Below are 15,743 nucleotides of genomic sequence, written 5' to 3'. Positions count from 1 at the left end.
TAAACGAAGAGCACAGTGACTCCTGAGTTGTATAACAGGCACAGTAACGGCTGTACACGGCTGTAAAAGAACACGCTTTATTTAAAACATTAATTCTGAGCAACTGATCCTTGTGTGCTCATCTAAAATCTGGTTTCATACAGTGCAAAATAGATGCTCTAATCACCACCTGATGACCTTTACATAATGAAGTACAATCAGCTCTAGTAAGGTCCATTATGTATATGTGAACCCTGGAAGGACAGATCATGGAAGGCCATGTAGGACAATGTCACAAATCTAAGAGCATCCACATACTCACAGTCTTTCATTTATACATTGTGTAAAACCTAATTACAAAAAATGCATTGAGAGTTGCTGAGCAGTTTGAGCAGTTACCATGGAGATAACTGTGATTCATCCCATTTAAAAGCCCCATTTTGTGTTTTAACCAGCAATAAGAACAACCATGATAATAACCAGACTTCAGCAGTATACAGATCTGAATCTGATTCATTCATTGGCACGCAGTGTCCTCTGCCCACTTCAGCCAGCAGAAAAACCTTCAAGCCCTGAGGCTATCTGGCCATGCTCTGTGTAAACCGTTCCCAAAAGAGCAGCGAAGGTTTAAGTAAGGCAGACCACATCTCCTCAAAACACGTAGATCTTGTCCCTTTGGACCGCGTCAAGGTCATCATCCATGGTAAGAAGGACCTGTTGGTGATCAGACAGGTGTCAGCCACTGTGGTATCACCATCACAAGTGAAGACCGTTGTGATTCTGAATGAATGCTTGAAAAATTACTGGTGAACTCACCAGAAAGGAACCAAACATTGCAATAGAGGAGAGGAAGTGCCAGATGTCATGATCATCAAAGAAGGAGAGAAGAATGCATTCACGGTTGTGTTCACGGGATTCAGCTGGGGTTTTCTGAGAACAGAGGGACAGGGTAATCAAAACATCCTAATATCTTCAATACAAACTATAGCTATATAGTCCTATAGTCCCATATATATTCATTGCTCATCTTCTGTATGTGACAATTGGGGTAAGACATTTTAATGTTACAGGTTTCCAGTTTTTGGTTCTGACCTGCCAGGTACTGAGTCCCTGGAAGAAGAAGAAAAGAGCAAAGCCCCAGATCACCGCTGTGAAGAGAATGCACACTAGGGCAAAACACTTGATCCGCTCCCCACTTCGCAGCTACATAAAACAAATGGGAAAAACATGAATACCTAAAACACAACATATGAATGTATCGTAACAATATTAGTTGTGACCCAAGCTCACCTTCATTATGATGTAAAATGCAAAGTAGAGGAGCAGGTTACAGATGCCAATAGCCAGTAGGTAGGAAGCAAAATCATTAGGTCTCTCAATCAGGCCGTACGCAGCTCTGAATGAGGAAATGTGAAAAAATAACCATGTACTTTTCTAACAGTGTCATACTAATTAGCTACCTAACTTTTGAGCTCAGTTTGTTTAACCAATTTTTTCTCACAATAGTGGCAATGTACATGATGGCTCAGGTCCCATGTTTGGTAATTAGAGAAACAGTTACTTTATAAGTGATTAATAAATCAGCACATGGATTGATAAAGGAAGGGAAACATACATAAATGTATAATACAATTAACTAGACATGATTATATGTTATGAATATATTAATATTAACAATATAATTAAATATATAATTAGACTAACAACTTTCCTGAATAGGAAGTACCCAGGATATTTTTTGGTAGAGCATGAAACCCTTTGGTATGTGATTGTTACTCACAAGGACCAGTTCACAATGTTTCCCATTACGAGCAGTACCATCCGGTCCTAAAGGAGAGAACACAGTGTGACTTATGCCTTTGGTATTTGCTATTTGGATGCAAGATCAAATTATACTCACAATGTACATGGGTCCACTGCATTGTCTAATAGAGTCTGTGTAGATTATATACACCATGCGACGAAGAACGCCAGAGTCTGGAAAATGCATATTTCATTTAAGCACTACTTTGAACTGAATCAACAACTATTAAAGAGGACCATTTGCTACCTATCTATATTTTCACTCATCATGGGGATGTGGACATACTTAGTACACTGTTGAGTTTCAGAGTGAGGACTTACCAAGCCTCCAGCGGCCCATATAGTACAGCTGAGTACTAAGAAGCAGGGTGGCCAATATGTGGATGACTGAGAAAACAATCCAAAACGCGGTGTTGCCCTTCCCGAACACCTGCAGAATAAGAAATGGGACTAGCCTGAGACATGAAGAGGACCTTAAGGTTAAAACGGTCCGTAGCAAGGGAACTAGATACCGCTCAAGATATTTGAACGGCTCTATACCCACCACGCCAAGTACAGAGAAGAAGATGACACCTGCGAGGCAGGCATAGGCAGTGTAGGCGCTGGCATTGATGTCTGGGTGTCGCTTCTGGTACAGTTTCAGCATGCACAACCCAGCAATCATGTACATGAACGATGTGTCTGAGAGAGGAAATATATATATCTATATATATATCTATATATATATTTTTTTTTACAGAATGCCAAAAACTCACTACAAGAGACATGCAGCATGTGCCTTACCAAACTGAAAGTTTGTGTAGTTGGGGCAGACATGATAACAAGCACTCAGAATACCTTCCATCATGAGGGCTGTGCCCATAGCATAATACAATCCAAAATGCTTGGGTATTCCACATTCCTAAGAGACAGAAAGAAAAATTGCCTGAAAATATCCTACAGACACTGACTGGCAGGTTAGGATTTTATGTTGAATAATAGATGTAACCTTCTTACCAGTGCAGCCAGATCATTGCGGAACAGTGCTCGTTTGTGGATAATTTCTCTGCAAAGTACAATGAGCAGGAAAAGCAAACCCAGCAAGATGTAGCCAAGGTTGCTCAGGATGTTGTTGAAGGAACTGAATAGAGAAAAGTTTTTTTTTTTTTTTTTCTTCCATTGACTCACTAGGAATCACAGAGAGATTCAACACACACACACACAAACTGTGATATGTTCTGACCTTATAGGCCCAAGAGGATGTGCACACAGGAAGTTGTAGTAGCAGATATCCTGATTACCTGTTACATTGACAACCTGCCACAGTGATCAGAACATTAGCAGATGCTCCCCACACCATATGTTGTAAGCAATATTTCATACACTAATGATATTAAAATGCATGTGGAGCATTTCAAATTAGAACCTTAATCCCTTTTATCTTTAGTACTCTTTTCATCTAGCATTTGTGTGTTTTATTTACAACGGGCAATGATCTGAAGCATAAGAAGAAGCCAACTGTACCGTTTGGTAAGTAATGACAAGCTGAATGACAGGCAGTGCATAGAACACGGCAATCGTGGCGATGTTCCTGTCATCAAAAAGATCAGTCATCGTTAATAAACTAATTTACTTGAGTTCGCGTAACAGTAGCATATTGCTTCATAAAATATCCATGCATAAAATGTCACAATCATGCAGCTTTAACTCACCAAAAATAAATCTGGTATTTTTTACTTAGGACCCTTTTGTCCTTGCGAGCCAGATCAGACACACACAGGAACTTCTGCGACAAGAAAATACACACAATTAAACTGAAAGATGCACAAACTGGGGCAATGTTAGAGAACAATGTTCAGCTACTCCATTTGTTTTAATACTTTTTTCCTTCTCCGATTTTATAGAGTAAAACAAATCTAACTATGAAAGAGAATAGTTCTTTTTACTTTAACATGTTATTATTGTGTTATCGCATTATTTAAATAATTATTTTAAATTGCACATTTTTTTATTTGTTTTATTATTTTCATTTCTAAACTCTAAATGATTCTAAATATTAATTCATATGAACCTTAGGTCATGGTATGTTGATCAGTAATGAACCGGAACAGAAAATCTGGTCACCCTAGTTTAGTGTGCATGTGTGTTCGCTAGTATTACATCTTGTCGAGCTCTACAGGCTACAGCAATTATCAAAGATAACATTGGTCAAGGAACAATTGCAATATGACATATGTATGAGTGGAAAAGTTTTTTTTTTTTTCTCAGCACTGGATAATTGCACTTTTTCATTATACAAGGTCTCATTGCTACAATAACAATAAGGAGAAAGAAAGAATTTTTAATTTATTACTGAAAATTGAACAGAATAAGGTGAGTAAGTTCCTTTGTGCAATTGATTGCTATTAAAATGTTGGGCCATCATTAATGTTTTAAAACTTATACACACATGTAAGTGTGTGCCTGGTCACATTTTTTGCACCACATATCACCATGACAAATGCACTGAATGAGTGGTCAGCCAACCTGACAGTCAGTACACAGTTAGTCATTTATGTGCACACAAACACATCAAGGAGTCAAAATAAGGCACACCTTCGTGCGGACAATATTCTTGTCAGAGTCAATGTCAGCCAGTGTATCATAGTCATCTTCCTCCACGGAGCTCAGCGACTCCTGACGACTGCGGCCAGCACATTCTGAAGAGCGCTCTGAGAAAATAACACAGAGAAAAAGACCAAGATTTATTTAATTAGTAAATATCTGTTAAATACATGTTATAGATATAAATCGATTTTCCAATGGTGAGCTCCACAGTTTTCATGCACGTCTCTAAAGCTTATTCGGTTCACAAACCGAAATGAGAAAGGGGGGTGGGTGGGTATAATCGGTTGAAATCATGTCTATGCAAACATATTTATATACTTGCAATATGCGTACTTTTTAATATTCATATGCTATTTTATTTGGAATTCATGATAGTTTTTTAAATCAATAAATTAAGTCAAAACTTTTCTGTAGTGATTGATAAAGTGATGATTTTGGTGAGAGAGCAGGACTGGTAAAGTGGTGTGTCACCAAAGCGGATGGCTACGAAGTGCGGGGTGAATGATCTGCGTTTGATGGGCTCCTGTCCTGATGAACACAAATGAGACAGCAATGCATCAAAGCCTACCAATCATGTCCGAGTGGGGGGAGCAAGATTCGGTTAAAGCTGGTCGTGTTTTACATTTAGCTTAAACTTCATGCACAAAAATTTGACAATTTTTCAGTACCCAGGTATCCATAGCTGACTTCAGCCGATGCTACACTGTTGTCAGTGATGGCCTCTGAACTGAAAGTGCTGCCATTGTCCGCTACACAGAGGAAGAAAGATTTGGCAGAGAAGGAGACGAAATGATTCCAACAAAGAGATTGAAAAAGACACTCACAGAATGACCTAAAAATTTGATTTGAAAAAACACTGAATAGCAAACAAATGTCAATAGAGCAACAGAATAAAAGATGTGCAAACAAAGATCAAGCGGTGCAGAAATAATAATGTCATGGACAGAACGAATCCCTGCAAAGGTTACACACAGACTTACCAAAAGAACCATATTCACAGGGGGAAGCCGAAGCCAAGCCTTTACCTGCATAAACAGAAATAAAAGTTGCACCCATCAACAACACAGCTTGGGTCTGTTGTTAACAAGTGATCCAACCACCACCAACCAGTCCACAGCACTTAACATTCACAAACACTGATGAGAAGATGAGAACAAACAGCTCTGAAAAGATAAAACTCACAACAACATACAGCGTCCACTCATTAGAGGGAGTGTGAGTATAGACACCGCGGTTAGTAAGCTTAGTCCACGTCACACTTTGTGAATGTGTTAAAAAATTAAATAATATTTCACACTTATTATTCTTACCCAGTAGAGAGGCTGAGGCAAAAAATCACAGAAACAGTAAGGAGATGAAGAGAGAAAGAGGCATAAATAATTATGACATTATGAAACTATACAGCAGAGCAATTAGAAGTGTAATATTTATGACAGTGGAACACACAAGTTGGTGATTTGAACTCTATAAAAATTTCACTGTAGTTACAACACTACATAGGCATCTCCTGCAGACTGGAATACCTGTTTCTGCAGGTGAAACATCAGCAGGGTTGTGCAGCCCTTCTTTCTTTTGAGTCATCCTGACAAAGGAAAGCAGAGAAATGTTAATAAAATTGCAACAGGAATAACAGCAGTAAGGGGAGTTCAAACACAAATACGTGTCATGTACAGCATAGCTTACCTTTTATACTGTACACAAGCGGCTGTGACAGTGAGCACATAGAAAGACAGGAAGATACCAAAGCAAAACAGCATTCCAAAGATGTACACCTCCGCTAAAGAAGGCAGAGAAAGGGAGGATTAAAATAATTAGGACAGAGTGTAGAAGTACAATGACATGAGCATTTAGACAAATGCAATTATGGCTTACAGTTAATGGCTGGAGTAACAACTACATCCAGGGTTTTACTACGGTTTCCAGGATCCATTAGCTTATCTAAAGGTACAAAAAAAAAACATGGGTGTGTGTGTGTGACTCAGGGAGATGTCCAAAGCTTTAGTAGTAATATAGCTAATTTATTACAAGCAACACATTTTAATAAATAAGTAGTTAAAACTACTTTAAAATGAGATCCAATGCGAATGAATGGTGGAGTAAGTGGAGGAGTGAGCGATAACCTGGCAGAAGCGGGTAAAATTTCAAGGGACCCCCACATGCTTCATCTTCCGTCTTCACCACGACAATAACATAGAAACTGTTGCTAGGGAAGTCCTTTCTCTGTGTTACATCAATGAGACATTGGGACAGAAAACCATTTCCTCTAGTGTTTATTTGCATACAGTTAGTACATGGCTGAGCAGTTGCTGCCACTGCTAAAGTGATATTAATTGTCTGAAATAAGTTGTGTATTTGTTGGTGTATTTCTGCTTACTACCTGTACAGTAATTGCAGCAGTTGTTGTCATAGTCTGATACATTCCGATGAAGGCCACATTGTTGTCAAGATCATAAACTGGACACTGTCCGACAAATACAAAAAAAAAATACAAAAGGACATTCATTGATGACATCGACAGCAATTATTCACATATTCATAGTATGACAAGATATCATAACTTGTATTACATACCTGTATATCTTGGATTGACATGACAGAGCAAGGAAACGTGATTTGAGAGTTGACCTTCACAATGACTGTGTCAACACCATCCGGGAACACATACTTAAAATACTATGGGTGAACAACAGCAATGTCATCTCATTAATGTTATTGTACATTTAATGTACAGACATAAAACATTCAGACATTCCTTGCCCAAGGTTTATTTTGTACAATCTTGCTCAAACTAAAACAATTGGACAAAAAAGTTAGAGACTACTCAAATAATGCTTAAGCATCTTTAAAACCTTTAGACCTGCCGGTAGAGTATAAAAATCTGTCTGTAAGCAGATCAGCCAATCCCTCTCTCCATCTCCCCCAGACATTTCGCAACTCATGCCGGCAGCAAAGGCAGTCAGATGTACCACAATACTTGCAATTCTGTTCTAATGGAAACTCTTAAGGTTATCAGGATTCTTATCCAGGCAAACAATACCCAACAATGCTGGAATAATACCTTTGATATCCAGCAGCAATTTCTGTATATTTAATTCTGACTGCATACCTGAGGTTGGGACGGAGTGGCAGTGAAGCTGAACTTTGTGTTTGTCCTATGAAAAAATATATTATTGTCATACAATTAGTACTATAATAAAACAGCACTTTGTTGATCAGTCATTAGCCAAGGTTGAACTCACAGCAGTGTGAAGCTCTCAACGTGGCTGACTCTCAACTGGTAGCTGATGCCAAAAATGGACAGGGTGGACACATCCACGTAAAACAGCTGATTCTCTGACATGCCGTGAGTTGGGGGTTGGCAAAGGGTGCGACCCACCTGGGTGTACTGGTACTTCCTCTGGTACCTGACAGACAGAGTAAAACAAGAACATAATGGAATGAACAGACGACATACAACTCATCTTCTCTTTTCCTCCCTCAGATCTACATGCTGCTTCCAAAATCTCTGCATGTCTAACTGGCATCTCATCTTGAATGGCAGCCCAACACCTCAAACTCAATCCCACCAAAACTGAACAAAAATTCATTCCAGCAAATTCTTCACCACATCATGATCTTGCTATTTACCTGGACAGCTCTCTCCTTCTACAACAGCCCGCAACCTTGGCAGATGCCCTTATCCTGAGCGACTTACAACGTGCTTACCATCAATGTTACCATGTTACCATCAATGAACAATAGACAACCAACTCTCCTTCTCCACTCACATCAGCAACCTTTCCCGCTCATGTAGATTCCTTCTCTAAAATATCAGACGAATCCGCCCTTATCTGTCAACACAGGCCACCCAACTACTGGTTCAGTCCTTAGTAACCTTCTAGCTGGTCTACCACTATGCACCATCTGACCTCTACAACTAATACAAAATGCAGCAGCACGACTGATCTTCAACCTTCCCAAATTCTCCCACACCACCCCTCTGCTACGTTCCCTCCACTGGCTCCCAGTAGCTGCACGCAGCAGATTTAAAATACTGATGCTGGCCTACAAAGCCAAACATGGAGTAGCACCATCCTACCTACATTTACATTTACAGCATTTATCACACGCCCTCCAGAGCGACTTACAATCAGTAGTTACAGGGACAGTCCCCGTCCCTGGAGCAACTTAAGGTTAAGTGTCTTGCTCAGGGACACAATGGTAGTAAGTGAGATTTGAACCTGGGTCTTCTGGTTCATAGGCGAGTGTGTTACCCACTAGGCTACTACCACCTTACAGCCCTTATTACACCTCGCACTGCACCTCGTATACTCCGAGCCTCCAGTACTGCTCGCCTGGTCCCTCCATCTCTGAAGGTGAAAGGAAGACATTCATCTAGACTCTTCTCTGTCTTGGCCCCTCGGTGGTGGAATGAACTTCCCCTCGAGGTCAGAACAGCTCAGTCACTGAGTATTTTCAAACGACACCTCAAGACCTTCCTCTTTAGAGAATATTTAGATTAACTTGGTAACATGGAAGCACGTTGTAAGTTGCTCTGGATAAGGGCGTCTGCCAAATGCCTTAAATGTAAATGTTCAAACACAATAAGGGAATTTCACATAAATAACAAAATCGCAAGTCTGTAAAAAAAATGGAACACATAACAGTGAGTTTTTCCCCGTATGACAAAACATTTTGGACATTTGGACAGGTTGGAAAGACCTTTTCATGAAATTTGCCATTACAAAAAAATCTGATCTTGCAAGACAACAATGAACATTAAGCAGAACTGCCATGGTTCCTCCTCAATGACAAATTCACAGTTACACAAGACCAATTTTGGTCTAATTAAGGTTCGGACTTGCGGTTCAACCAAGACGTTCAGGGTTCAACCGCAACGTGTGCAGTTGAGCAAGACTGATGAACATCTTATCAGAAATAGACTCTTCCCTTTTTGTTCCTGCAGCAGATTGTGGTTCCGTCACATTACTGCGCAACTGAATCCAACGACAGTTGTTCAAGTAAGATTACACTTTACATGAAGGCTTATTGCGTTGCATTAATGCATCAGTGGCAAGCAACAGATCACCGTGCAAATCATGTGGGGTTTACTTACAGCCCACGGAGAATGAGGGGAACTTGAAATGACAACACAGCCTGTTTCTGCCTCACCACAACGAGGACAGGGCTCTTTGGGTTCTCGGACTGTAAATTTACCCAAACCCGGACACCATCTGTCTGTGGAAGTGAAATAAAAAAAAAATATTGTGACGTTAATTTAAAATAATTAGAACAGTCCCTGCAAATAAACAGCAAATTATCGATTTATCGTCCCTCACTCGTCCACCATCCATGGGAAGACTATTTTCAGGAACATGGTCAGAACTGGACCCGTCATCAGACGCAATACTGCGTGTCACGTCGCATCTTCATACCTGGTTCCTGGAGACGGTGTGGTTGAAGGCGTAGATGGTCTCGTTCTCCGCGTTCACCGTGCTGTTGTACGTCACCCCGAACAGGGCGTTTATCTGCGACCCCTTCGCCGCCTGCTGCTCCACCGAGAGCCACAGCAGCCACAGCAGCACGCAGTCCGCTCCGACAGCGCCTGGCTTGAGGCGAGACTTCCAGCGAGCGAAGAGCCCCATGGCTCCCTTCAGCGAACTCGGGGCGCGGGGGGACGGAGCATGAGCGCGGTCGGGTCACACGGTGAAAATCCCGACGTCCTGAGCGCGGCGGCGGTTTTCCGGGATCTCCTCCGTGTCCATGTTACTACCGAACAGGAGCGTTATTCATTCGCGACGGGGGCAGAGACGCCAGCAGGCGCCGCGATGTCAATAAACAGGGTGGATAAAACAAAAAAATAAAAACAAAAAAGTGACACTTCGCTGTCGCGGTTCAAGTCCAAACGGGAAATAAAGAAAAAGAAGTCGGTGCAAAAAAAAACAAAAAACGCACAAACTCGCCCTGCAGTTTCATTACCAGGTGTTGTTCTCACACCGCCGTCTTCTCTTCTGACGAAAACAATCGTGTTAGGGGTTAAATCCCTGTCGCCCCTCTTCTCCTGCGTCGCTTCTGTGACAAATCTACACACCGCCCCCTACCGTCCAACGCCAGTGCTCCACACCGCCCCCTATCGTCCAACGCCAGTGCTCCACACCGCCCCCTACCGTCCAACGCCAGTGCTCCACACCGCCCCCTATCGTCCAACGCCAGTGCTCCACACCGCCCCCTACCGTCCAACGCCAGTGCTCCACACCGCCCCCTACCGTCCCCCGCCAGTGCTCCACACCGCCCCCTACCGTCCAACGCCAGTGCTCCACATTTACATTTACGGCATTTGGCAGACGCCCTTATCCAGTTACCATTTTCAAGTTGCTCCACACCGCCCCCTGCATTTACTGTAAATGTTTACAGCATGTTTACAGCATTTACCAAACGCCCTTACAATCAGCAGTTAGAGACCGTCCCCCCTGGACGGTCTCTACACAGACAGGCACGGTCTGAACTTAAGAGTACACTCACTATATCCATACAGTTCATTATAAGCACAATAGTTTATCAATTAAAACAATAATAACAATTTATTCCAGTGTTACCCCCCCCCATCTGAACAAAAATAACAATTATTCAAATTGGGCATTTCCAACTCATTTTTATTTCCTTTATTGGAATATTTGGTTTTCTCAGTAGCATGATTCACATCCTGGGCAGCACAGTGCATAATAATGCAGCATTTTATATTAATAAAATGTTTAAACAATCACAAGCACATCGCACAGAGATACACAACTGAGGCTCCGCACTAACACACAGGAAGTACTGTGAGACGCAAGCACACGCATCACACAGAAAGTTCAGACATTGATACACTCACTGAACACGCCCTTCTATACACAGGCACTGTCTAAGCAGCAGGAATGTAGTGAACACACAAACACAAACCAGTGGGTAGGACAGCGGATGCCACGCAGGGCATTACATTTCGTTTAATCACTTTCTAAGTTCAAGGCGCACCAAAGAGAGACACAGAGAAAGAACGGTCCTGACTTCTCACTGGTCCCTGTGCTTATAATGCGAAATGCACTGTAGAAAAGAACAAAAAAGAAATCTGGGATGATCTGGTTCCTGCAACCACTGGCAACATTAGCCTCTTGACTTAAAAAAGACGAACAAGGCATCGTTCCACACTAGCCGTTACCGGTGGATTTGGCCAGGGAACTGGTCGCTTGACTGCATGAGTAGCTTAAAATTTATGGTCCCTTTGTGAAATCTGTGTTTTAGTGGCGCTAAGAGCGGCGCAAAATAACACACACACGAGTCTTCCAGAAACATTGCTTGGCTGCAGACAACAAGCAAACAGCCCTGCTCATGTGCATGCATTAGAAACATGTGATGTTTGCAAAAATGTCCCGTACTCCATGCCTTTGTGCTTTACTATATTTTTCATAGTTTTAGAAAAGATCCGTAGTGTGCCAAATAGATTAGAGCAGCAAAACGGGAACAGCAAGAGAAGGCTTTCGTGTCGTTTTAACCCTGCCAGCAGAGTCATTACGTAAACAGCCACTCCAAAAACGATATTATCAAATATGGTTTCTAGAGGTCACAGGTTAAAAACTATGGAGTTCACTCTTCAGTACTTCAATGTATTTAGTGTAAGGGCACAAACCCAAGGTACTTTATGCCCCCCAAAATTCTAGCACTTCTTTGGTCTCGTTCTCTCTTTGCGTCTCTCTCTCTCTCTCTACCTCACACCAATGAACCACTTTTTTCTTCTGAAGGCTCTTCTAGCAGCTGAAGCAACAATTCGTTGATGGGTTTAGCAACCTTCTGGTACCCAGTAGAGCTGAGGTGCAGGAAGTCAAACATGTCACCAGGAGAGATGGTTCCATCAGAGTGGACAAACTCAGTGCCAACATCCAGGAACTGGGCCGGTCCCTGTCCGGACAGCCAGGAGCAAAGGAACTGGTTCACCTCAGCATTTTTCTCCCTCAGAGGGTTGGGGTGCTCTCCCCTGGGAAGTAGACCCTGGAAAAACAAAACAAAAGTAGTTCAGAATCGGTATCATCTTCATTAGCCGAATAGGTCGAAATTGTAAAATCACAGCCCAAAAAACTGGAGGCGTCATACCAGCACTATAACTTTGGCCTGTGGGAGTCGTGAAGTTAGGAGCTGAGCAATGGTGACCACCCCTCCTGCCACCTGCTCCGCTGTGTGTTGATAGTTATTGGTTCCGACCCAGACTACTACAACCTAGGGAGAAAGACAAACCCGTAAAAAAATGCTTTTATTCTGGAAATATGCAACCATCTTCAATTTTTTCCTCATTTGATCCAACTCTTCACTCTCCCTCTTAGCACTGCTCCTTTCTCCTCAATTACAAGTTCTTGCCTTTGGTCGGATGTTCTCCAGCTCTCCGTTGTGTAGTCTCCAAAGCACGTTACAGGTGGTGTCACCAGCAATGCCAAAGTTTATGGCATGCAGAGGTGAAAAATGCTGCCTCCACACCTAGGACGGATAAAGATGTCTGTAAATCAGGATGCAGCAGAGCACATGGCAACCGAAAAAATGGTTGAAGAGGAAAAAGGTTCAACCTACAACATGCTCTACTCTCATACAAGCAGTAGCAAACTCACTTCAAACTGCTGCATGAGCTGCACCATGGAGTCCCCGATGAAGAGAACATCTGGCTCTGCATCCTTACACTCCTGCACAAAGCGGTTATGCTGAGAGACCAAAAGAGAAACAAAAGGAGTCAGTCAGTAACATATTATGCAGCAATACATATTTATATAAAATATCTTCTTACACATAGAAATATCATCGCACACTAGTGTCAATAACAAAAGTACATCAGGACATATTAAGCCAAAATAACCTTGCCATCTCAACTAATACACATGACACACTAAAAGGAGAACACAAGGTTTTAGAAGCATGCCAGAACTACAGTAAAATTCGATTAACATGATGGGCGCGAAGAAGCAATCAAACATCTGTGCAAAAATAGCAAAAAAAAATGTTTGAATCAGCTTTTAGGTTTAGTCTTTAGTGTGCACGAAGCCTAAGCACAGGGGTCCCACATTTGCGATGGCATCGCCATGAGGATACTTACCAAGTGCCTCAAAACACCTTGAACTAACCTGAGACAGCCAGCGTCCATCTCCCTGCACGTCTTCCACGGGGGCAGGCACGGCTGCAGGGTTCGTCTCGTCGCTGCTCATCCTTACTTAGAATAGAAAATGTCAGTGAAATAAGACCTAGGCTTAACATTACTTCGTGATTTTATACAGTGCTGTGCAAACGTTTGCAGTAGTGAAACAAAATAAATGTTTTCTCAAATAATAATTATGAAACCCTAAAATTGTCAATGATTTGCTATCTAGAGACGTGCTACAAGAACTGGGGGTTGGTCTCTCCCCACTAATGAACTATCTGCATTGCTGCTCAGAGAACAATAAGGTCAAAAGAGACTTTAAGAGACAGTAAGAGAGGTTACTGTTAAACGGGGACAGGGAAATGCTGCAATAAACGGTTCAGGTAAATCAAAGTCAGGTCGTTGTTTGACATCGAGAGTTTTTCCGTCTCGTTAACCTGCGTGTACGTGTACGTGTACGTGTACGTGATTATAGGAGACAGGCCAGTGCGCAGATGACGAGAGTTAGGCGCTTTAGTGAATTGGTTTACAAATCCGGTCCCAACTTGTCCGAATGCAGAAGGACATTACAAATGACAAGGACTCCGACATCTGTGGGAAACATGCGCGGTTTACCTTGCTGTTAAGACCTGGTTCCGAATAAATTCTCGGTCAACGCTTGTGCGTAAACTTGTGGTTTCGCTGCAAATGCTGGCGCAGTTATAGCACGCACGTCTTAGTCGTTCGAATAAGTCGTCTGTTCGACGCCTGGCACAACACGCGAACACGAGTGACCGCGATCTCTTCCGGGTTTGATTGTCGAACCACACACGTTCAACATGCCAGGCGAGGCGCGGGTAACAGCGAAATAAAGAGCGTCGCCCGCACACGCCGGTGCTGCGAGACCGAGCTCGGACCTGAGCTCCAAAAGGCCGCATTACAGCCGCGGCCACGCACAACCACTGTCACGGAGCGCAACGTTATTGCGTGCAAAAAGTGTTGTTTAACGCGCCACACTGACACTTATGGAAAACGCGGCGATACGGAACATGCCCCAAAAATGTGTGGGCGTGGTCAGAAATGGAACGCGCGCCCTCTGGTGGAGAGGCGTGGCTACTTTTCGTTTCATGTTTGTAAGATTACGATAAAAGACGGACGTTTGTTGTTTTTTTTTTATCCTTTTATTGTGAAAAATATATCTTTGTTTTTTTTTTTACGGATTTATTAATATCCTGAAAGTGAAAAGGTAAGTTGTCTTTATCCTCAAGCTGCTCGTGATCGGTCTTGTTCTTGTGTTTGCAGTCTTTGGTGTGCAAACCCCTGGTCCTTGGCTCTGGACTCAGGAGAATAAGGTACGACCAGCAGGCCGGCTAACCCTGCTGCCGAAAACCAGCTGTAACGTTTGCGTAATGTTCTAGTGTTGTCCACTGCTCTGTGATCTGGTTGTCTCAGGGGTTTGGTGACACCTCCCATCTCGGCGCCTATCTGCATGCTTTAATGATGCCTGCTGGGACAGTGGAGCAGCTCTGACACCTTTTTCCCCTATCAGTGTGACCTTATAGTCCATTGGTTCATTTACAAACTGTTTCCTTTTATTTTATGTTTCATTTATGCAGCAGCTGATGCAGATCCACACCAACATTCCTAACAGAGGGAAGGCTGTTTATGTGACTGTTTTTCATCACTTCTTCATCATGGGCTCCTCAATAATCATTTTATTAAATTCAAATAACAGCATAAACACCAGTGTTTTGACCAATGCAAAATGTTGACTTTTATTGACATATGCAGTTGTACTCCCGACCTTTTGTAAACAGGCTCTCTGCTCTCTAATGCCCACAAAGTTACAATTATGATTATGAAATTACATAAACGAAGGCGTTCAAGGAAGCAGAAACACTGCAAGTGCAGACTGGAAATTCCAGTCATCCCCACAGAGCCATGAGGGACTCATGTACATCAGTATGCTTGGTTTCCTGGTTTTAGATCTTCCTAATAATTGGGGTTTACAGAGGAATAATGATCGGCAGTTGCAAAATAATGATAGCTGGAAATTCTTGCTCACACACATTTTTGCTTGAAATGCATAGATCCCTTCAACTAAGATTCAATAAAGCGGATATTAAAACAAACGACTTCATACTGCCCCATACTGCATCTTGCAGTGACTTAAAATATATACAACAAAATATTTAATATGTGTGGTTGAAGTCTGTTGATACGCCACCCCATCCCGTTCTAGAAACTCTTAGTCTGCATCAGG

General features: G+C 42.3%; 2 protein-coding genes across 6 annotated transcripts; both read right to left on the bottom strand.

Annotated features, from left to right (window-relative positions):
- Positions 1-63: 63 nt before the first annotated feature.
- On the bottom strand, positions 64-10,423 carry sidt2 (SID1 transmembrane family, member 2). 4 transcript variants are annotated; one of them, XM_028961479.1, is made up of 28 exons: positions 9,783-10,423; positions 9,464-9,585; positions 7,608-7,772; positions 7,475-7,520; positions 6,940-7,041; positions 6,746-6,829; positions 6,489-6,588; positions 6,241-6,306; positions 6,052-6,145; positions 5,892-5,950; positions 5,679-5,690; positions 5,349-5,393; positions 5,037-5,117; positions 4,840-4,896; positions 4,357-4,472; positions 3,474-3,547; positions 3,286-3,352; positions 3,005-3,078; positions 2,779-2,902; positions 2,566-2,683; positions 2,327-2,463; positions 2,104-2,212; positions 1,880-1,956; positions 1,760-1,806; positions 1,270-1,375; positions 1,072-1,182; positions 796-909; positions 64-693 (listed from the first exon to the last, which is right to left on the bottom strand). In XM_028961479.1, exons 1-28 carry the CDS (start codon positions 9,990-9,992, stop codon positions 631-633), a joined length of 2,580 nt encoding a protein of 859 aa, XP_028817312.1. In that variant the 5' UTR covers positions 9,993-10,423; the 3' UTR covers positions 64-630. The 4 variants fall into 4 exon arrangements, with proteins under 4 accessions (XP_028817312.1, XP_028817309.1, XP_028817311.1 ...); XM_028961476.1 differs by lacking the exon at positions 4,840-4,896 and having other exon boundaries at positions 9,783-10,422; XM_028961478.1 differs by lacking the exons at positions 4,840-4,896; positions 5,037-5,117 and having other exon boundaries at positions 9,783-10,422.
- A 571-nt stretch (positions 10,424-10,994) lies between these two features.
- LOC114769276 (platelet-activating factor acetylhydrolase IB subunit beta-like) lies at positions 10,995-14,523 on the bottom strand. 2 transcript variants are annotated; one of them, XM_028962147.1, is made up of 6 exons: positions 14,117-14,523; positions 13,488-13,573; positions 12,981-13,070; positions 12,736-12,852; positions 12,475-12,597; positions 10,995-12,372 (listed from the first exon to the last, which is right to left on the bottom strand). In XM_028962147.1, the coding sequence occupies exons 2-6, from the start codon at positions 13,566-13,568 to the stop codon at positions 12,094-12,096; spliced, it is 690 nt and encodes a 229-aa protein (XP_028817980.1). In that variant the 5' UTR covers positions 13,569-13,573; positions 14,117-14,523; the 3' UTR covers positions 10,995-12,093. The 2 variants fall into 2 exon arrangements, with proteins under 2 accessions (XP_028817980.1, XP_028817979.1); XM_028962146.1 differs by having other exon boundaries at positions 13,488-13,569.
- Positions 14,524-15,743: the final 1,220 nt, after the last annotated feature.

Source organism: Denticeps clupeoides, chromosome 19 (assembly GCF_900700375.1).
Source record: "Denticeps clupeoides chromosome 19, fDenClu1.1, whole genome shotgun sequence".
Lineage (NCBI taxonomy): Eukaryota > Metazoa > Chordata > Actinopteri > Clupeiformes > Denticipitidae > Denticeps > Denticeps clupeoides.
This window is presented reverse-complemented; position numbering and strand designations above follow the sequence as displayed.

Bases quoted from the DNA above. Each gene is read 5' to 3' on its own strand.
- sidt2 (XM_028961479.1), bottom strand. From the start codon at position 9,992: ATGGGGCTCTTCGCTCGCTGGAAGTCTCGCCTCAAGCCAGGCGCTGTC. The intron at 6,307-6,488 runs GTTATCGCTCAC...TTGTACCTTTAG, and splicing joins ATTTTACCCGCTTCTGCCAG to ATAAGCTAATGGATCCTGGA. The intron at 2,213-2,326 runs GTGGGTATAGAG...CTTATTCTGCAG, and splicing joins TCTTCTCTGTACTTGGCGTG to GTGTTCGGGAAGGGCAACAC.
- LOC114769276 (XM_028962146.1), bottom strand. From the start codon at position 14,418: ATGCGGCCTTTTGGAGCTCAGGTCCGAGCTCGGTCTCGCAGCACCGGC. The intron at 13,570-14,116 runs GTAAACCGCGCA...ATTCTAAGTAAG, and splicing joins AACCAGGTCTTAACAGCAAG to GATGAGCAGCGACGAGACGA. The intron at 12,598-12,735 runs GCAAGAACTTGT...CTTTCTCCCTAG, and splicing joins TGGAGAACATCCGACCAAAG to GTTGTAGTAGTCTGGGTCGG.